General features: G+C 48.3%; 2 protein-coding genes across 6 annotated transcripts in view; one reads left to right on the forward strand and one right to left on the reverse strand.

Annotated features, from left to right (window-relative positions):
• Positions 1 to 21,214, forward strand: part of PI4KA (phosphatidylinositol 4-kinase alpha) — a 124,506-nt gene that overhangs the window by 88,821 nt on the left and 14,471 nt on the right. For all 5 annotated transcript variants that reach the window (XM_063085692.1, XM_063085693.1, XM_063085695.1 and 2 more), the window contains 14 exons: positions 428 to 547; positions 1,244 to 1,336; positions 2,883 to 3,039; positions 3,376 to 3,503; positions 10,888 to 11,046; positions 11,294 to 11,445; positions 14,068 to 14,175; positions 14,835 to 14,962; positions 16,145 to 16,264; positions 16,445 to 16,524; positions 16,777 to 16,970; positions 18,087 to 18,177; positions 18,549 to 18,716; positions 19,586 to 19,639. In XM_063085692.1, coding sequence (XP_062941762.1) covers positions 428 to 547; positions 1,244 to 1,336; positions 2,883 to 3,039; positions 3,376 to 3,503; positions 10,888 to 11,046; positions 11,294 to 11,445; positions 14,068 to 14,175; positions 14,835 to 14,962; positions 16,145 to 16,264; positions 16,445 to 16,524; positions 16,777 to 16,970; positions 18,087 to 18,177; positions 18,549 to 18,716; positions 19,586 to 19,639 — 1,752 coding nt within the window. The remainder of the gene's footprint in view (positions 1 to 427; positions 548 to 1,243; positions 1,337 to 2,882; positions 3,040 to 3,375; positions 3,504 to 10,887; positions 11,047 to 11,293; positions 11,446 to 14,067; positions 14,176 to 14,834; positions 14,963 to 16,144; positions 16,265 to 16,444; positions 16,525 to 16,776; positions 16,971 to 18,086; positions 18,178 to 18,548; positions 18,717 to 19,585; positions 19,640 to 21,214) is intronic.
• LOC134371064 (prefoldin subunit 4) lies at positions 12,230 to 12,700 on the reverse strand. Its single transcript, XM_063088057.1, has one exon. It carries the CDS (start codon positions 12,693 to 12,695, stop codon positions 12,291 to 12,293), a length of 405 nt encoding a protein of 134 aa, XP_062944127.1. The 5' UTR covers positions 12,696 to 12,700; the 3' UTR covers positions 12,230 to 12,290.

Raw genomic sequence — 21,214 nt, forward strand, 5'->3', positions numbered from 1 at the left:
TTTTGTCTGTCAGGCCCACCCCTCGAGGCAAGGGTGCTGCAGCAGAACAGGGGCCTACATGTGGCTCCACACTGTGCTGACAGCAGGACCAAGCTTTACAGCTTGTTTTCCCAGCAGCTAGCACAGCCCCTGGCAAATGGCAGATGCTCAGCAGGGACGTGCTAAAGGAATAAATGGTCCTCTCTCATTGACCATGTGACTCTGTACTGAGTATATGACAGCCACTCTGGGAATCAGGCCTTGCCCTCATTCAGAGATAAGCAGCAGCCAGTCAGGAAGGCCTTTCACTTCCTGCTGGTCCCACAGCTCATTAGTGAGGGGCAGACGCAACATTGAAACCCAGCGTTTGCTCTACTGCACCACACCCTGACTTGTAAAGTTTTCTTTTTCCCTTTCAATGAAGTAGCATGTGTTTTTCCTATCTCAGGAATATCTGAACAAACATCAGAACTGGGTGTCAGGACTGTCCCAGCACACGGGGCTGGCCATGGCCACTGAGAGCATCCTTCACTTTGCTGGCTACAACAAGCAGAACACGACTCTTGGGGTACGTGCAAGCCTCCTATGGAGCAGTAACCCCCTTCACTGTGGGAGCAACAGTGTGGGGGACAGGGGGAGAACAAAACTCACATGTAGCTTTTCACGAAAGACCCACGTGCCCATTGTGCGGCCCCGGGTCTGCGAGAGTAGGAGGTAGGGCTGGGAGGCTGAGGCTGAAGCAGAGCAAGTGGGGGAGGTGTGATTTGCTATTATTTTCTCCCATTCTGTGGTTACCTTTGTACTCAGGATGTGCCCCTTTCTGTCTTCTACAGTTAGACTGATGAGCACCTAGCTGGCTTTTGCTCTCACCTTTAGTTGTCCTTTACCACCTTTAAGTGACATTTGCAAACCAGTACTCACCCAGAGAGGAGACAGCCATGAGCTTTGACTTTTACAGTGTTTCCATCACAGATTCTGATTATTCTCACAGCAATCTAGTGATTTTTCTCTTTTAAAGCCCTGTTCACCTACAGTACAAACTGCTTTCCAGAAAAATCTTGTATCAAAATTTTAAAAAATTTTTCCCATGGGACTTATCAGACTAGAGGATGTTCTAAAAATTTTCATTTTACTAACTTGCCAATACTGAATATTTTAATAGCTCCTAGATCTGAACTTCTTCGTTGGACTTAAGTTTAGCCAATGTAAACAGGAGAAAGAGATTACGTTGCAGCAATCTGAAATAATTGTTATTTGTCTATAGGCAACTCAGCTAACTGAGCGCCCAGCTTGTGTGAAGAAAGATTACTCCAACTTCATGGCGTCCCTGAATTTACGCAACCGCTATGCAGGCGAGGTACTTGTCTTGCCCTTGTGTCCAACGTCCATCCAAGTATCCTCTTGCTTTAATGCCAGTTAGCTCCTTCCCAGTGGAAAATTAACAAGGGGTCTGGGTGATGTGGAATTGACTCATTTTAGGTGGATTTGAACAGCACGGGACCCTGCAACTCATTAGCATCTTCTGGGGCACTTATGACAGTTACCGCCTCCTCAAGAGCATGACCTCCTGTACATATGCTCTGGCTACATTGCAGCGTTGTATTTTTTAGGCTTTTTTTTTTTTTTTTATAAAGATGACCAGTAAGGGGCTCTTAAACCTTGACTTGGTGTTGTCAGCACCATGCTCTCCCTACTAACCGGCCATCCCTATATGGGATCCGAACCCGTGGCCTTGGTGTTATCAGCACCATGCTCTTCCAAGTGAGCCACGGGCCAGCCCTTGGCTTTTTTTTTTAATTAGTAGCAAACATTTATCAAGTGCCATGCATTATCCTGGGCACTTGGTGAGATGTACATACTATTATTCCAGTTTTACACATAGAAAAACTGAGGCTTCTGAGATGAAGTAACTTGCCAAAGTCTCACGGGCAGAGCAGGATCAAAACCACATCTTCTGACTCCGCGTTGAGGGCTTTCATCCACCAACCACAGTTTAGTTCAGCCTGACCAGTCACTTCACCCCTCTGGGCCTCAGTTTCCTCATGTGTAAAACTCAGAAGCTAGTTTACGCCATTTCTAAGGTCCCTGACAACTCTGAAAGTCCATTAGTGGCCTGGTCGGAGTGGGTGGCTCACCTCCGCCTGAGCACTCTGCTGCTTGCATGTTCCAGTGGCCGCTCTTCCCATGAGCTTTGGCAGGTGGGACCCATGGCATGTTCTCAGTCTCTGAATTCCCCAGTGGTGGTGGGAAGTCTGTCTTTGGGGAAGTTTATTTTTTGGAAGGAGTCAGATCTCCTTTACATCCAAGTCTTGTGAATAAGAAAGCAATGGGCCGAGCCCGTGGCGCACTCGGGAGAGTGCGGCGCTGGGAGCGCGGCGACGCTCCTGCCGCGGGTTCGGATCCTATATAGGAATGGCCGGTGCACTCACTGGCTGAGTGCTGGTCACGAAAAAGACAAAAATAATAATAATAATAAAAAATAAGAAAGCAACACTTTCTTGGGGGAAAAAATATTATGTCTAACTTTAGAGTAGTGAAGCTAACCTTGTTTGAGTCATTACTTGAGTCTGAGGAAGTTTATTTATCCAGCTCACATTGCTGTAGTCCTGCTGAGAGTCAGTCCCAGGCTCAGTGCTGCGTACAAAGATGAGAGATCAGGTCCCCACTCTCAAGGAACATCTATTATGGTGGGAACATGAACATGCATTTCTAGAAGTTTTTTTAGAAAAAAAGCTGTGAGCAGTGGTAACACCATTGAAATGCACCTTTCTGTGTGCGTGAGCTCTAGCTTGGGACAGCAGGGCATCCACTGGTCCTACTGTGAGCATGGTCAGGTGGCAGCCAGGGCCTCTCCCAAGTGCCTGGATTACATGCATGCCTTCTAACATATGTGTTTTTTGCAGGTATATGGAATGATTCGGTTCTCAGGTGCCACAGGCCAAATGTCTGACCTGAACAGAATGATGGTCCAGGATCTGAATACAGCTTTAGACCACAGTAATGCTCAGCACTACACGCAGGCCATGTTCAAGCTCACCGCAATGCTCATTAGCAGCAAAGGTAATGCACAGAAGCACTGTGGAATTCTGGGTTCGTTTCTTTTTTTTTTTTTTTTTTTTTTTTTCGTGACCGGCACTCAGCCAGTGAGTGCACCGGTCAGTCCCATACTGGGTTCGTTTCTAAATGGATGTTTGCCTTAGTGATACTAGTAAGCTGGAATACTGGCCAAAGAGAGCTGGAGCTTCCTCAGCAGAGATCTAGGTGGTGTCTCTCATGGGAGGAAAGTAAAGGTCATTGTTGGCCCCAGCCAGTGCTGACTCTCTTGTTGACTCAGGGAAACCATGTTTGGGTTCAGCCAGCTTTGGAGGCCTCTGAACAGCATGTGTTTGTTTCCAGACTGTGACCCGCAGCTCCTCCATCATCTGTGTTGGGGTCCCCTCCGGATGTTCAACGAGCATGGCATGGAGACTGCCCTGGCCTGTTGGGAGTGGTTGCTGGCTGGCAAGAACGGCGTAGAAGTGCCGGTAGGACACTGACCATGGGTCAGCCCTGAGGGCAGGATGGAGTAAGAGGTGGAAAGAGACTGCCCTGGCTCTGCCACTGCATAGAGACCCTTGGCAAGCAGCTCACCCTCTCCAGCCTCTCCTTACATAAGGGTACTTCAAAAAGTTCACAGAAAGATTCATATTATCTTTTTTTTTCCTTTGGTGGCTGGTGAGTACAGAGATCGAACCTTGGACCTTGGTGGTACCAACACCATGCTCTAACCAACTGAGCTAACCAGTCAGCCCCTAATGTTATCTTTTAATTCTATTTTTCCATAAATTTTTTTGAAGTATCCCCCTAGGTTGTGTTATTAATGCCTGACCATACATCTGTTACACAGAATAGAAAGAATATACAGTTGTCCCTCGTTATCCATGGAGGATTGGTATCTGGAACTTTTGTGGATACCAAAATCCACATATGCTCAAGTTCATGATATAAAATGGTATATAGTATTTGCATATAACCTGTACACTTTAAATCATCTCTAAATTATTTATAATCCCTAATACGATGTACATGCTGTGTAAGTAGCTGTTATAATGTATTGTTTAGGGAATAATGACAGGAATTAAAAGTCTGTACATGTTCAGTGCAGATGCAATTTTTTTTCGAAATATTTTTAATCCGTGGTTGGTTGAATCCACGATGAGGAATCCATGGATATGGAAGGCCCACTGTATGTTAAAAGCATCTCAGAAGCACCTAGAAGCTGTTATTTTTTAAAAGCTCGATAGGGGGAGCCATTTCTCTATTGAAAATGGAAGACCCTGTCTGGACACCTGTTGTCATTAGATCTGATTGGAAGCAGTGGTGTTTGTCCACATTTTTCTTGGCCTACTAACTTTGGGATCAGCCATCTCTCCTTTCATCAATATTTCTGGAATTGCTACTGCAGAGAGCCCACAGTGAAGGCTACACTCACCTTTCAGCTTATTGCATAACATCTACGAATCTAAGAACATTTAGGCCGTTTGGATGAACACCTAAAAACAATTTTTTATTTTTCAAAAATCCCATTAATTTTCATGGTAACAGGGAATTTATCATATTTTTTTTCTTTGTTTCTTTTTTTTTTTTAAGTTATTTTTTAATTTTTTGTTGTTGTTGTTGGTTTTTCGTGACCGGCACTCAGCCAGTGAGTGCACCGGTCATTCCTATATAGGATCCGAACCCGCGGCGGGAGCGTCGCGGCGCTCCCAGCGCAGCACCCTACCGAGTGCGCCACGGGCTCGGCCCTCTTTGTTTCTTAAGATCAGTTAAGTGGTCAAAAGGAGTGTTTTGTTTTCTTGTTCTCTTGGGGAAATGGGAATATTTTCAAAGGGGTGGAGTTAAAATGTTCCAAGCAGGTGGTAGTGGCAGTAATCACATTTGCCTGGTATTTTATGACTGCATGGGGTTTGTGTTAGTCACACCATTTGGACTTTTTTTTCTTGGTGGCTGGCTGGTATGGGGATCCAAACCCTTGTCCTTGGTGTTATAAGGTGGTACTATCATTCAGATTTCTGAGGAAACATTTTGGTCCAGTGGGCTACTGTGGGAAATTACCTAATCAGGGAGGGACATACACCCCTGCCTCTCAGAAAAGGAAGGGGTTTAGGCCCCTGGACTCAGCCAGTGGTTCCTGGACCCTTTCTCTATGGAACTAAGGTGGGGTCTGTGCCAGCCTGGCCAGCTGCTCTCATCACAAGTGTGCAGAAGGGCCTGTGGAAGTCACCACACAGCCTGCACGGCTCTGACTCCAGAGCAGTGCTCCTCATCTGCAGAGTGGGAATCCTAACAAGGGCACCTACACCCTAGTGAGCTATCGGGAAATGCTAACTGCTGCTGTTATGGCAATTATTGTTATTGCCAGGGAGAGGATTCTGCAGAGACAACTATATACTATTGCTGTTATACACACCCGTTGCTGTTATACATTTCCAATTTCTCCCTCTCTTCCCTTGTGTCTTGCTTTCATCTGTTTGACTACATGTTCCTACCTTATAATTTTGTTATTTTTGTTCTAAAGTCAAAAGTCTTTAAAAGAAATTAAGAAAAGGATTTTTTTTAAAGCCTTATAAATGTATCCACCTATTTTCCATTTCTCACACTCTTTAAGTCTTCCTGTAGACCTAATTGTTCTCTTTAATCCAAGTAATTTCCTTTAGCTTTCCCTGTAATGTAGCTGGCCAGGATAAGGATAGTACCCTGGATCTTGGTGCTGTGAGCACCATGCTTTAACCAAGTGAGCTAAACAGCCAGCCCTAATCCTAATTCACCTTCATTTTTGATACATATGGTTATTTTTTCTGGATCTAGGATTCTAGATTGACAGTTTTTTGTTTTATTGCTTTTAGCATGTTAGATTTATTGTCTGTCTGCTTGTACAGTTTCTGGAAAGAACTCAGCAGTCGTTCTTACTGTTTCTTAGTATGGTTATTGTTTTTCTTTTGGCTACTTTTAAGATGTTTCTCTTTACCCTTGATTTTTAGTAGTTTGACTATGATGTGTCTAGGTATGGTTTTCTGTGTTTTTATCCTGTTGGGATTCATTGAGCTTCTTAAATTTAAAGATTTGAGCTTTTCATTAAACTTGGAAAATTTTAAGTCACTATTTAAAATTTTTTTTACCTTATTCTCTCTCTTTTCTCCTTTTGGGATTCCAAGTAAACATATGTTGGTGACTTGATATTATCCCGTAGGTCATCGACATTCTCTTTAGTCTTTATCGGTTTTTTTCTCCTCTCTCCTTTTCATTTTGTTTAATTTTTATTGGCCTGTGTACAAACCAGTTCACCAATCCTTTCTTCTGCCTTATTCATTCTGCTGTAATCCAGTTTATATATTTTTTATTTCAGATGTGATTCTCAGATCTAGGATTTCTATTTGGTTCTTTTTTACAGTTTACATTTTCTGCTGAGATTCCCTATATCTTCACTTATTCTTTCCATCCTTTCTTATAAAGCTTCGAACATATTTGTCATAATTCTTTTAAAATCTTTATCTGTGAGTTCTAGTATTTGATCTGGGTCAGTTTCTGTTGGGTTTTTTTTTTCTTCACTGTTTGAAAGTTTTTGATTGTGTACTGGACGTTGTACATAGAAAACCTGGTTATTGAGGAGCATTGCTCTTCCATTTTCCTAGAGTAGAAGGTCTTCCTTATATCCAGTGGCTCTCCCCACCCCAGGGGCTAGACTTAGCAGGAAGGTCAGGTTCTTCCTGCTTTTCACATCATCCCCCACCCCCCTTTTTTTATTTTTCACCCTAGCAAAATTGGGAGAGAGGTCATGGAAGGGTTTTTATGTCAAGTAAATTACTGCTTCATTTGGGACCTTTCAGATTCTGGTCTGTGTTGCCTGTCCCTGCCGTCACCAATAGCTTGGCTGGCTTCAGGTCCCTCGGCCTATGACAGGCCTTCTCCAACCACTTGTACCGAGACCCAGCACTGGCTCTGGCAGCTCGTGGTTGTCTTATCTGTGTCCTCTCATTCTCTGTCTTTGCTTAGACAAAGACCTGACCTGTACAGGCCCAGTGGTGCCCAGGGATGGGGAAGCTTTCAACTTTTATTTCTGTGATTTTTGTATTGCTGGATTTAAAACAAAAATTTTTTTTCTGGGCCGGTCCTATGGCTCACTCGGGAGAGTGCAGTGCTGGTAGCGCCGAGGCTGTGGGTTCGGATCCTATATAGGAATGGCTGGTGTGCTCACTAGCTGAGCATGGTGCGGGCAACACCGTGCTGAGGGTTGCAATCCCCTTATGGTAAAAAAAAAAAAAAAAAAAAGGAAAAAAAAAATCTATGCCCTAACTTCAGAGACAATGGCTGGTGGCATCTTGATGTCTTTTCTTCCATTCTGAGGAGATGCAGAGCTAATGAGCTTGTTGATTATATCTCAGTTTGGGGACCAGTTATGAGCCTGACCTTCTCACTAGAGTCTACGGCCTTTATTCCACTAAAATGGGAAAGAACTGTGATCCCTTGTGTGGTACTCAAATTCATGGCCCAAAATAACTGAATGAGGGCTCCATAGTAACTATAGTAACTACTTGTTCAGCTCCTACGCATGCCGGCCTGAACAGGGCTCAGTGCATGTCTCTCTCTTCTCTCCGTGGAGCCCAGAACTCTAGTCCTGGCTAACGATCACAGCTTCCCTCGACATCCTCCTCCTGGTTTCAGGAGGGACCCATTCCTAGGAAGTGTTACCCACACATACCCTGTGTGGGCTGTTCCAGGCCTCAGCACCAGTACTCTGTCTGCAAGGACTTTATTTTGGGGACTATCAAACCTCCTTGTTTATCAGGAATTCTCCCAGGGTCTTTCAGAACTGACTGGAGGTGTTTCCAGTTGTCATTGAACTGGTGGCTGTGGGTGTTTAGTTGGTGGGGCCAGGAACACCTAACTTTCTGTAAAATGGGAGACAGCCTGCACAGCAAAGCATCATCCCCCTGGAGCCCATCAGCCCCACCAATGCCTGCCGCATCCTGCAGGCAGCAGGACACGCCTGTCTGCACACGCCATCTCTCTCGATGGGACTCCCGCTTCTCAGGAGGGCACAAGGATGGCCCTCCTCTTAGGCTATCTTCTGGAAGCCCTGGTTTCACCACAGATTGTGACTACAAGAAGGCAGCCCTGCTGTGTTCAGCATTCCTTTGCACAAACTGCTCCACAGAGCCTCAAACCTCATGTGGGCCCTTAGAGTAGGGGCTGCAGCTGTTGCTCCCCTTTCACAGGGCAGGGTGATGGCTTCTGACCACGCTTGTCATCCCTCACTTTATGCCTGGGGCCTGAAGCCCAGAAGATCCACCTATTTCCTCCTTCACTTTCTTAACCCAGGTTCCCTTGAACCTCTGACCTCCCTGTTTGGTCCTCAGATAGGAGTGGGTTGGAGGAGCCCGTGGGGATGCCTGGTGGCAAGAAAGATGGAGCACAGACCTCACCGAGCATGTCTCAGGTGAAGAGGGGGCACACATTAGCCCCAGGAAGTCTGCTCACAACTGCCATCATAGTTTTGGGTCTTGAAAGCAACCACTGTGGGGCGATAACACTCCCTCCCTGGGACTTTTACCTTTGTAATTTTTGTAACCCTTTCATCCTCCTGAATAGTGGGAGCCCCTTGAGCTCATTAGGGACCTCTAAACACAGTTGTGCCCCAGGGCTCCTTTTCCCTGTCTGGGCATTCTCACCACTGCTGCCACTTACTCCAGCCCTGACACCCTCAGAATAGGCACATCTCTCCAGCCGCCTGCCCTGCAGCTGATCAGCATCCCCAGCTTGACAGGTTCTGACTCAGCTCCAGATGCCACCTGCACTGGCCACCCATCCCCGCATTGTGGTAAATGCCAGCATAATCCTTCCCCCTCCTTGGACCAAATTCCTTACAGCCATCTTTGACACCTCTTTTTCGCACTTCCCACAATGGTCCTAGCAAATCCTGTCAGCTTTGCCTTTTGACCTTTAAAGTATATCTAGAATCTGACCACTTCCCAGCATCCCAACTGCTGCCCCCAGCCTGGCCTCCTGTGTCTCTCCTCTGGACTTTGGAGGCAGCTGCTAGACTCCCTGCTCCCACCCAGCCCTTTCCTGCTTCTCCACAGGAGTTGGAGCAAGTCAGTGAGATGTGGGTCAGTTGCCCTCTGCTCCCCTCACTTACTCCACTGCAGCCACTCTGGATGTCACTGGGCTTGCCCCCACCTCAGGCTGTATCACCTGTTCCCTCCTCTCAGAGGGCCCATGCCTCACTCCTGCATCTCCTCCATGGCTTGTGTCAGATGCCCCCTCCCCAACCCAGGATCCCCAGCCACCCTGTCTGAAAGGTCAAACATGCACCCCGTTTACACTGCTGCTTTCTCCTTAGCACTCCTCAGTGTCCAAGGTCCATAGCTCTTTCCTGACATTTGTGGCCCCTGCCATAGACTGTGTGGATGTTTGTCTTTGTTCATAGCTTTATTCCCAGAGCCTGGAAGGCCCTGGCCCAGAGCTGGCCACCAGGACATGGTTTTTGAGTGAGTGAGTAGGAGTTTGACCTCCAGCTGAGGCTCCTCAACCCTATCAGTTCTGGAGTTCCTTTCCTCCCCCACTTTTTTGCTCCCTCGTACTCTACCATAAGACTTATGTCTGGCTGCCAGAAGCCAAAACCAAGCTGCAGTGCCTCTACCACCAGGAGTTCATCCTCATATTGTGAACGGCTCAGAGGGAAGAGACAGATTGAGCATCTTGTTGCTATCCCAGGCTCCTATCTGTAACTCTGCCATTCTTAGAGTGTGTGGCCTTTGTCTTTACCTTCATGGCGTCCAGGCAGGAAGGAGGGAAGAGGGTGGAAGGTGAGTATGGCTGCCCTGGCTTTTCTACGAAGCATGCCCTGGCTTCCTTCCCCAGACCCTCTGCAGTCGACTCCCACCTCACTCACTAGTGCTCATGAGAGCCATGGCTACCCTAGCTGCAGGGAGTCTGGATGAGAGCACTAGTGACTGGTCACTGCTACCCTGAGCCAAATCATGAGGCAGGAGGGAGGGGTGGCAGCTTGGGAGGGAACTGGGTGTCTGCCCCACTCACCAGTCTGCCCAGCCACCTCTGCACAGGAGTCTGGAGCCTTGAAGGAGCTGATGCTGTTGGGCCAACAGAGGGATGGAAGCTCTCACTGGCTCCTTCCTGGTCTTCCCTATAGAAACAACCATAAACTGCAGGTGCTTTCCAAGTATGAGCTGGCACCCCGTACTCTTTTCAGCCCCTCGTGTCTTCCAGGCCACCACTCTGCTCCACCGGGGTGCCCCTCATGCCTCCACAAGGAAGGGGGCCTGGCTGAGTGGCTGGGCCATGGGAGCAGCATGACCATGGGACCCCTGGGCCTGGCCTCTGGCAGCTATAGGTGGCTCCCTTGGCTCCCTTGGTGATTCTAGGGCCTGTTAGCAGGACAAAGGTGTGTGTAGGGCCCGTTTCAGGGGAGAAAAGCAGCTAGCTGTGGAGCTGGAAGGTGTCCTGCCCTTGCAGCTCAGAGGCCCGAGCAGGCGACCTCACCTGCACAACCACAGAGGGTTTTCAGGATTGTGGAGAAGATTCACCTAGATGGTACCTGTGGAGGGCCCACATGGCATCGGGCACATCACAGGTGTGCCACCGCCTCACACCCTGCACCTCCCAGCACCCTGAACTGGGACAAACAAGACATGGCCTGGAACAAAGGCTGGAAGGAAATACACCAGACACTAATGTGGATGACCCCCAGGAGGTGGGGTTGTGGGTGATCTTTATTTTTTCTTCACACTTTGCTCAGTTTCTAAATTTTATTCAGTGAACATATATTACTTTTCTAATTAAAAACAAAACAAAACAGTAACGCCCTTTTTGTGCCCCACAGAGGGGCTGACATTTGCTCTGCTCTTACAGTTCATGCGGGAGATGGCAGGGGCCTGGCACATGACAGTGGAGCAGAAGTTCGGCCTGTTTTCTGCTGAGATAAAGGAAGCAGACCCCCTGGCAGCATCAGAAGCGAGTCAGCCCAAACCCTGTCCCCCCGAAGTGACTCCTCACTACATCTGGATCGATGTACGAGCCTACCCCCATTGCCTCTCCCACTTAACATTGGGGATCAAGGCTCCTCCAGGGATGGGCGGGCCTGGAGTCTTTAGGTTTTAAGACTGCCTGACCTGAGAGAGGGGATGACTGTTCCAGTCCCCTCCCCAGGCACTGCTGCCGCTCCTGTCAACCCAGAGCCCTTCCTCAGCTGGCTCGCCTGGCGCTGGGATTGGGCTGGTCTGGCCCATCACCGCAGCATGCTTTTCTTATTGCTCAGTTCCTGGTGCAACGGTTTGAGATCGCCAAGTACTGCAGCTCTGACCAAGTGGAGATCTTCTCCAGCCTGCTGCAGCGTTCCATGTCCCTGAACATTGGCGGAGCCAAGGGGAGCATGAACCGGCATGTGGCGGCCATCGGGCCCCGCTTCAAGTGAGGGCTCTCTTCTTCTGAGGGTCACTAAGGCCCTGGGTGTGTGTGTTGGTCACATGTAGTGGGATGGGGTGGTGGAGGGGTGTGTGTGTGCCATGTCATAGAGTGTGGGTCATATGTATATACCATGTCACGGGGATGTGGGGCATGTGTCTGTGTGTCCAGTGCAGTGTGGGGCATATGTGTGTCATGGTGCTTCTGTAGAGTGTGGAGCAAATTTCAGCAATCTGTTCCTAAAGAGAAGGGGAAGCTTTTTGGAAACATCCTTCCTAATTGTACTGAGGTGAACTTGTTCTGGGCTGATTATTGTGTCCCCTACCCCCAGCTCCTTTAGTCCAGCCCTTCTTGGAACCTGCGGCACCCGATCCCCATCACCAACCCAGGCACAGTGGAGGCCTTCACTTCTACTGCCTCCTCTGTCTGCCCCTTCCCCTGAGCTCCAAACCTGTGTCCCCATTGCCCACTGCCACCCACTGGGGCCATGCTTCTCACACCAGCTGCAGGAAAGATCCAGTTCTCTGTTTTCTTAATTTCTGACCTGTTATGGACCTATATATATATATATATATTTTTTTTTTTTATTGCTTAACTGATTTTAATAACATGACATAAAGCCCCTAGACTTGATATAATCATTATGCAAAATACATAGATGAATACTGTCTTTTTTTAAAAATATGAAATAAATAAGCAAGACATGTGAAAATAGGCAAGTTTCCATTAAATAAATGAAAATTTTTTAAAAAAGAAAGTTTTTCTTTCCATGTCATTTGAAGGAGGGAAATTATCATTTTAAACAATATTCAAAAGTTTATTAAACAAATTAAAAAAGTATTATAAAATGTTTAACTTTCATCAGCTTCAAGGTTTATGTTGCTCCCAAATTTTGCATATAACTGAACTTTCAAATCTGCTAACACCCGCTGAATGGATTCCACTCTGGATTCTAAGGCGTCAATTTCTTCTTGCAAATTTTTCTTTGCTTCTTCTAACATTTCTTGTGTTTCCTCCTGAGAATGGCTAATGAAAACATCCCCAATTTGATAAGGTATCATTAGGCAATCGTCATCTGCAAGCATGATGTCATCACAAGCATCTTCTAAATTTTGGAGTTGTTTCTTTTTTACTTCTATTTCTTCCTTTAGCTCTGTGATTCTACTTGTATTCCGTGCAAATTTGTTTATCTTTTGTTGATCTTCGAAAGTAACGTTGACATCTTCCGCAGCCGCCTTCTTCATGGTGGCCGCCATCTTGGGACTGGACTATGGACCTATATTTTTATAAAATGCACGCTGAATGAATGACTAAAGAAAAATCCTCACTGGACTGTCACAACAGCCTGCAATTGCCATAGAGATGGGCAAGCCTGCCCTCTTGGCTCCCTGTTTATGCAGGCAAGCAGCTCTGATGTTGAGGGTTGGCAGGCCTCCTAAATGCATAAAGAGGCATGACCCGGTGCACAGCCTGCCTACCTCTTGCCCTCCCTCCCCATCCTCCGACCTCATACGTAGCCAGACATGGATACTTTTGGTTCTCCCCACAACATGTCTGGCCTCTGTTGCTTTCATCCACATCTACAGCCTTGGTTCTTCCTGGCTACTCTCACTAGAACCAGCCAGCTGCCCAACTGTGGCCCTTTCCCCTGCTACAGGCCCTCCCTGTGGCTCAGGTGCAGGGTGGTACTGTGCCTCTAGCTGGAGTGGAAGGCCCTCTGTGGCGTAGCCTCCTTATGCTCTGCCCCTCCTCCTGCGCTAGCCCAAGCCCAGCCTGACCATTGTGCCCCTCAAAACTCCAACACCCCATCCTTGTCTCCTACAGCCACTTACTCCTGGACCCTGATTGCCCTGTTTCTACCAAAGTAAAAGCTGCTCCTCCTTAGGGCACATCTCACTGCCAGACCTTTCCAGACCTCTCAACAACTAGGGTCTATACTTCTGGCCAAGCCCCCGTCGGAACTGGACCTCTCTTTTGTGAGATTGACAGTGGCGTTTTGCTCTATAGGTGTCTGTGTCTCTGTCTCTCACCTACCACTGGGACTACTGATGTCTCCCCCACCCCCATTCTAAGCTCCATAAGGGCAGGAGCAGTACCTCTCACCACCTTGCTCAGGGCCAGGCCTGGCTAAAACCAGGTGCTTGGTAAATTTCTTTTTTTTTTTTTTTTTTTTTTTAACTTGAGTTAAATGTACTACCTTCATTTCATATACAGGTGACTGTACCTCAGGGAGTAGTCTACAGATAGTTTATGAGAACAAAGTTTGTGGCCCAGGCAGCTTAACACACAAATTATTCACTTTTCTCCTAATAAAATTACAAGTTAAAAAAAACTATTTCCTAGGGGCCAGCCCGTGGCTCACTTGGGAGAGCACGGTGCTGACAACACCAAGTCAAGGGTTAAGATCCCCTTACCAGTCATCTTTTAAAAAAGAAAAAAATTTCCTGAGACCTTTTCGGTAAAAGAAATCTGTGACCAGTAATCACCTGGTCCCCCTCCAGGCTCTGCCATCCAAGATGTTCCCTGAGCTCAAGGGCCACAGGCTTTGCACAGGAGACAAAGCCACTCACAGGTGCAGCCCTAGGCCTGGGTTCCTGCTCTAACTCGCCCTTGGGGCCTCTCCCTCAGATTGCTGACCCTGGGGCTGTCCCTCCTGCATGCTGACGTGGTTCCAAACGCAACCATCCGCAACGTGCTTCGAGAGAAGATCTACTCGACCGCTTTTGATTACTTCAGGTACTCCCCCCAAGGTGTGCTGTGTGTGGGGTCCCGGGACAGTCAGCCCCACCCAGTGCCCTGTTTTCCCAGACCACCAGGAAGTCACTCACAGGAGGACACAGTTTGCCTGGTTTATGCTCTCCCACTCCTTGTTCAACAGCCCTGGGGCCACTAGATTTGAATATCCTCAGCCCTGTGCCACGTGTCCCTATGTGTGTGCATGTATGTGCACGTATGTTCACATATATGTACTTAGTGCTAGCCTCCCAACCAGATGTACACAAATTTTCCCTCAGTTACATTGATTTAAGAGATTAAGTGAATGCCATTTAACTTTCCTGTTCATGTGAATGGTTATCACACAAAGGATTGCAAATACCTACTGCCAGGGGCTTTGCAAATGTAGGCTTTGTTGTTATATGTAGACAGCTCAGTTGTCATGATCTGCCACAGCACACCATCCAGCCAAAAGCTGTAGAAGTCGCTGAGAATAGTGGAAGAAGTGGGCATGAGAGGGCTCTAAAATCATCCTACTTTGCCACGGGATGACTAGCTCTGGGCTAACCTCGTGTCATTAAGAGACCTTTTATGTAACTTCCCACCGCTTTATGTGACTGGCTTCTAGCCCCTGACGCCAGTCACTCAACTCTTGTTCTCTTGTGGTTGTTTGTCTGAAGTTGTCCCCCAAAGTTCCCGACTCAAGGAGAAAAGAGGCTGCGTGAAGACATAAGCATAATGATTAAATTCTGGACTGCCATGTTCTCAGATAAGAAGTACCTGACTGCCAGCCAGCTTGTTCCTCCAGGTAAGCATCGCCTGCAGCAGTGTGTCTGCTCATGGGGCAGTAAGGAGGGCAGAATGGGCTCCATGTGGACAGCCCTGAAGGGGCAGGGGTAGAAGAGCAGTCAGGGCCCAGCTGAGCCCTTGCCTGGCCATGCCACACAGTTGGTGGGTCTGTCGTTGGAGGCCCAGCACCTGCCTGGCTGCTGCTGCTCCTGCGCTGAGGAGCGTGACCAAGCACAGCACGCTTCTGAGCAGACACCACTGAGCCTCACTTTTCCCACACCAGCTCCAGCTCTGGCTCCATTCACAGATGCCCACTGAGAGGCTAACAAGCCAGTATTGGGCTAAGGCTGGTGGACCAAGATGAGTAAGGCACGGTCCATTTTCATTCAGTAGGATACAGTCATATCGACAGGTCATTTCAATGAGGGGACTGTGGGAGCACCCCTTGAGTACAGACAATTGATCCAGCTAGAGTTAGGGAGTCAGAGATGGTTTTCTAGAAGAAAAGACATCTGAGCTGAGTTTGAAAGGATGGATAGCAGCTAGCAGGGTGGACAGGGACAAAAAGCCTTCCAAGGAGAGGGAGCACCCGAGGAAAACGCTGAGGCGTAAGCAAGAGCAAACCTCCACAAGGAAGCCACGTTCGCGTTTCTCTGAGCACGTAGTTGATTACACAGCACAGCTGAGAGATGAGGAGAGGGGTTTCTATAGGCAGACCCACGCTGACAACCTGACTAGTGGGAAAAGGAAAGGAAAATTAAAGGCAGACACAGTGATTTTTGTAAGTCACCTTTCTGGCTCCACTTAGCACAGGGGAAACAGCCCCTATAATCTGCCTCCACAGGCCCTCAAGTTATCACTGTATAAAGGAAAATACAATGCAGATGATCAGATAACTGCCATAATCTATCAAGATAAATGATAATATTTGTTTTATTCTATTTTAAAGGCTAGGAGGAATATAATAAATTTTAGAAAGCATTCCATCTAGAATGGTTAAAATAAAGAACTTCCCAGGTATTTGGAAAACTCACTGTCTGAGAGCATCTATTTCACAGAGACCTTCTCCATCAATTCCCGGGCTCCAGAAAGTGCCTGTTCTACCACTGATTGCCTTATCTCTGGTGAAAACTCAGTTTACTTTTTGTGATGCCTTTTTGTGAGCCCCTCATTGTAGAATCGACAATGTGTTTGCCCTCAGATAACCAAGACACTCGGAGCAACCTGGACATAACTGTTGGCTCTCGGCAACAAGCCACACAAGGCTGGATCAACACCTACCCCCTGTCCAGTGGCATGTCGACCATCTCCAAGAAGTCAGGTCGGTGGGAGGTTTCTGTCTATATCCATTATATCCGAGGCACCATCCTGGCAGCCTGATGGACATTTGCTCAGATGGTAGAACAGAGCATTGAAAGACAGCTTCCTCTGGGTTCTAGAAACTCAGGGCAGGCAGGTGACCTCCAAGAACTACACTTGTGCTTTTGTTATTCCTCCCTAGGCATGTCTAAGAAAACCAACCGGGGTTCCCAGCTGCACAAGTACTACATGAAGCGCAGGACGCTGCTGCTGTCCCTGCTGGTAAGGCCCACAGGCACAGCCACTGCCTGTCACCTGTTGACACAGCACCAGTATGGGGGTGACAAGGGAGAGTGCAGTGCTGATAACACCAAGGCCATGGGTTTGGATCCCATATAGGGATGGCTGGTTGGCTCACTTGGGAGAGCATGGTGGTGACAACACCAAGTCAAGGGTTAAGGTCCCCTTACCGATCATCTTTTTTTTAAAAAAAAAAAAAAAAGATGTATCAGGCATTGTGTCTGGTCTTGTCAGGCCACTGAGATTGAACGTCTCATCACGTGGTACAACCCACTATCAGCCCCGGAGCTAGAACTGGACCAGGCCGGAGAGAACAGTGTGGCCAACTGGAGGTCCAAGTATATCAGCCTGAGTGAGAAGCAGTGGAAGGACAACGTGAACCTCGCCTGGAGCATCTCTCCTTACCTGGCTGTGCAGCTACCAGCTAGGTGGGCCCCTGGTCACCCCTGCCTGACAAGGGCCTTGCCAAAGGTCCAATGCAGAGCATTTCCTGTCTGGGTCGTGAGTGCTAAGGAGCATGACGTGGCCCCTACCAGGGACAGTTGGGAAGTGATCTAGCAGACCAGTCCTCCAGCCACAAGACAGTCACTTAATCTTTCTAGGCTGTTTACACAGTGACCCTCACGATCTTGTCAGACTCCTACCTGAGTGCTGCAGCACCCTGGAGCCCGTGGAGGTAGCATCAGGGTGAATTCAGGTCTACGATCTAATTCATTGAGGATAAGAAGCATGTAGAGGCTATCACGCAAGGGAGGTGGGCTGCAGAAACAGGCTCGGGAGGGTTTGGGTTTGTCCCTGGATATTACTTTCAGCAGCAGGCTACCCTGAGGAGACATGCACTGTGCCCACCAGCCCAGTGTCCTGTGAACTCTCCCTTGACAACTCTGAAAGGGACCAAACTCTTAGACTGATGGTAGCTGAGAAGGATGGCAGAGGCCCCCCATTTAGCAATCCCACCAGCCTGTCTTGCAGCCCCCTGTGAATGTGTCCAGGGTCAGACCTTTCTTCACTGTGAGCCCAAACTTGATCTTCTGGAGCAGGACCAAACTAGTTCTGCTTTGTTTCAGAACACGGTATTGATGGAAAGCCTGTCTTGAATTAGCCTGGGGGAGTAACACTCTAAAACTACACCTGCCTTCTCACCCGGTGGGTGAGGTGCATCATGGCCCAAGGTCTGGGGACTAAGACGTTGATTCCGTGGAGGACCAGGGTGTGGGGAGTACAGTACAGAAAAAGAATAAAAGGTGGGGGTGTTCTAAAGGCAAGGACAGTAAAAAGGAGGACTTTGAACAGTAAGTATAGGATAATTCCTATTTGAGAAAGTTGGGAATTTCCTCATAGCCAATCATAATGCTGTTTTTTTTTTTTAAACACTTGCTTTCAGACCATCGATATATTGGTAGCGTAGAACATTTAGCTATCACATGATATTGACCTGAGTGCCTCCAGCTCAGCGTTGCTCTCCAGCTCCCCACATTCCATGACTGAGGGAGGTGCTTATCTGATGGTGAGACTGCCCCACCCACATCCTCTGTGCACCATAGGTTTAAGAACACAGAAGCCATCGGGAACGAAGTGACCCGTCTGGTTCGATTGGACCCAGGAGCTGTTAGTGACATCCCTGAAGCTATCAAGGTAGTGTAGCCCAGGTGCCAGGGCCTGAGTTTGAACTGCACCAAAACAGAACTGCATCCATAAATGCCTGGAAACTAGAAACTAGACAAAAACAGTGACCTGGTGAGCTATGAATGATTTTTTTAACTTCCTGTGTTTTTCACTAGTAGTAAGTAACATTTATTATATTTATGATTAAAAAAAATTAATACACTTCAACCTATCTGCAATTATGCTGTTTTATGTAATGTGTCAGAAGCATTTTCCACATTGTTATAAATGCCTTATAAGCATCACTTTGTGGCCATCCTTGTGGTGTGGCCATGAGCTGGGTATTTCCAGAGGGGCCCCGGGGACTGCTGAGCCACACCGACTCCCTGCTTTCTCCCCAGTTCCTCGTCACCTGGCATACCATTGATGCTGACGCACCAGAGCTCAGCCACGTGCTGTGCTGGGCACCCACGGACCCGCCCACAGGCCTCTCCTACTTCTCCAGCATGTATCCACCGCACCCTCTCACGGCCCAGTACGGGGTGAAAGTTCTGCGTTCCTTCCCCCCGGTGAGCCCAGGGCCCTGCCTAAGCCGGTCTCGGGTAGGACTGTCCGGGAGTGGTTAAGTGGAGAAATGAAAGGCAAGACTTCATCGTCAGCTGGGAGGTAGCCTAGTTAAATAGTGGTCCATCTGAGAACTTGTCTTCACTCCCTGCTTTTGTTCAGGTAGTTGTAGAAGATGGATTTAGTTCTAATTCAGATGTGTTTATACTTACATTTGTTTTTTAACTTTAATTTGGTGTTTGAGTTAAAAAACAGGGCTGGCCAGTTAGCTCAGTTGGTTAGAGCATGGTGCTGATTGCACCAAGGTCCAGGGTTCAGTCCCTGTACCAGCCAGCCACCAAAAAATACCTCCCCAAAAAACAAAAAGAAAGTTTACCTGAGTTTGGTTTTAGAGGTGGCACGTCGGTCAGCTTCAGGCCACTGGTTAGCTAACTCCCCAGACAGTGCGTCTGTGCTTTTTTAACCCAACAGCTACTCTTATGGGGAGCCTGGAGACCCTACATGACAGCCATGATGATGGTTGGGGGAGGGCCTGTAGAATGTTCTAGAATCTGCCTCACTGCAGCTCCAGCATCACGGAGTCTGCTGTAAGCTGCAGCCCATTTCCTGAGGCAGACTCTCCCGTAAGGAACACAAGAGGCTCCTCCCTCTCCTGGCAGGCGAGGGAGCCTTGCTTCTTTTACTTTTCCTTGCTATCCTCTGAGCCTTCCCTTGGGCCTTCCCTAGTTCTCAGTCCCACTGTGGTGCTCAACGAGGACAGCGTCCCATGGGCAGGTCCCAGTGCCCAGGGTTGGCATTGGGTGGGGCCCTGGGGCATGGGTCTGTGTTGGTTGTTCTAGCCTTGGAGGTCATGGTCGATTCTCCTCTTCCGCAGGATGCCATCCTGTTCTACATCCCCCAGATTGTGCAGGCCCTCAGGTATGACAAGGTAAGGCTGTGCCAATATGTGCCATCCGAGCCTCATGCCCAACCTGGTCCCCAGCCTGTCTCCAGCCCTCTCCACAGGTCCTCCCTCAGAAACAAAGCTACCCAGCCATGACTGCTGTCCCTGCACTTCTCTCACTCCTCCCCACCCCCCATGGTTGTCCCTTAGTCACCAGTGCCCTGCGCAGGGAGGCTCCGCTCACCCACTCTCTCAACCTGAGGCCCAAGTCTGCTCTGCAGTATGAGTTGCCAGCCAGGGTAGGAAGCCTGGCCTGGGTTCCTCACTCATTGGATGGGGGTCTCAGCAGGTCAGCTAAACTCCCGGAATCCAGCTCCCTCGTTTCTTCAATGGGAAGTGGTGAGGAGGGTTAGAGGAGGTAACATATGCATTACTCTGCTGGGACTGCCATAGCAAAGTACCACAGACTGGATGGCTGACGCAACAGAAATTCACTCTCACAGTTCTGGAGAACAGAAGTCAGAGATCAAAGTGTCAGCAGGCTTGGTTTCTTCTGAAGCCTCTCTCCTTGGCTTATAGATGGACATGGTCTTCCTCTGTGTATGTCTGTGTCCTAAATTCCTCTTCTTATAAGGACCAGTCATATTGGATTAGGACCTATCCTCATAACCTCATTTTACCTTAATACCTCTTAAAAGACCCTACCTCCAAATACAGTAACATTCTGAGGTACTGGGAGTTAGGGCTTCAACATATGAATTTGGGGAGGGAGAGACACTATTCAGCCCACGACAATGTAATGTGTACATAAAATGCTTATTAGCACAGGGCCTGGCACAGAAAACACCCATGGGAATGACCACACTAGGAGCCCACACTGCTTATGCCTTGGGGCAGCCCCACCACCTGCCTGTTGCTGTTTCCTTTAGCCACAGGGGCTGTGATCGCTGTGGCTGGGTGTCCTGGGGGCTGGCTTCTTCCCTGTAGATTGGTGTGATGCTCCATCTAGGGTCCGTAGACCAAAGTGCTTCTAGAACAGTAGCCAGCTGCTCTTGAAAGACCGAGTCCTGTGGAACCATTCACTGTCCTAACTAGGTAGCTGCCAAACTCCCTCCAACGCTGAGCAGTGATTTTTATACCATGTGGAGCCATATTTGTCAAGCTGAGGCCTCAGCACTGGTCTAGCACACATGAAACTGTCGTGAGGCACCTTCTCTCCAGCAACCCCTTTTTCCTTTCCCCTCCATCTCCCCTCCAAATGTTGTCCTCCCTTTACTGCTCTGTTCTCTGCTTCCATGTGAACATAGCAGAAGGGTCTGATCCAGGGGAGGAAGGAGCAGGAGCCAGCACCCAGTGTCTCCACGTGAATTCTCTCTGGCGGCCCCCAGAGAATAACCCCCCTTCCCAGCCTGTATGTTCAGTGGTCTGCGTTTAGCACTTGGAGACTTAGGGAGCCACAGTTACATGCGGAGGCATAGAGGGGGCTGCATCTAGCATGGGGAGGGGCTGGTAGGCTGCAGTTTCTTTTATTTGGCCTGTATTTTATATAAGCTGCTTTTTTTTTTAATTCCTTATTTATTTTCCTTTGTTCCTTTATTTTCAAAATAATGACAATTCCTT

The sequence above is a fragment of the Cynocephalus volans genome, chromosome 2 (assembly GCF_027409185.1).
Source record: "Cynocephalus volans isolate mCynVol1 chromosome 2, mCynVol1.pri, whole genome shotgun sequence".
Taxonomy (NCBI): domain Eukaryota; kingdom Metazoa; phylum Chordata; class Mammalia; order Dermoptera; family Cynocephalidae; genus Cynocephalus; species Cynocephalus volans.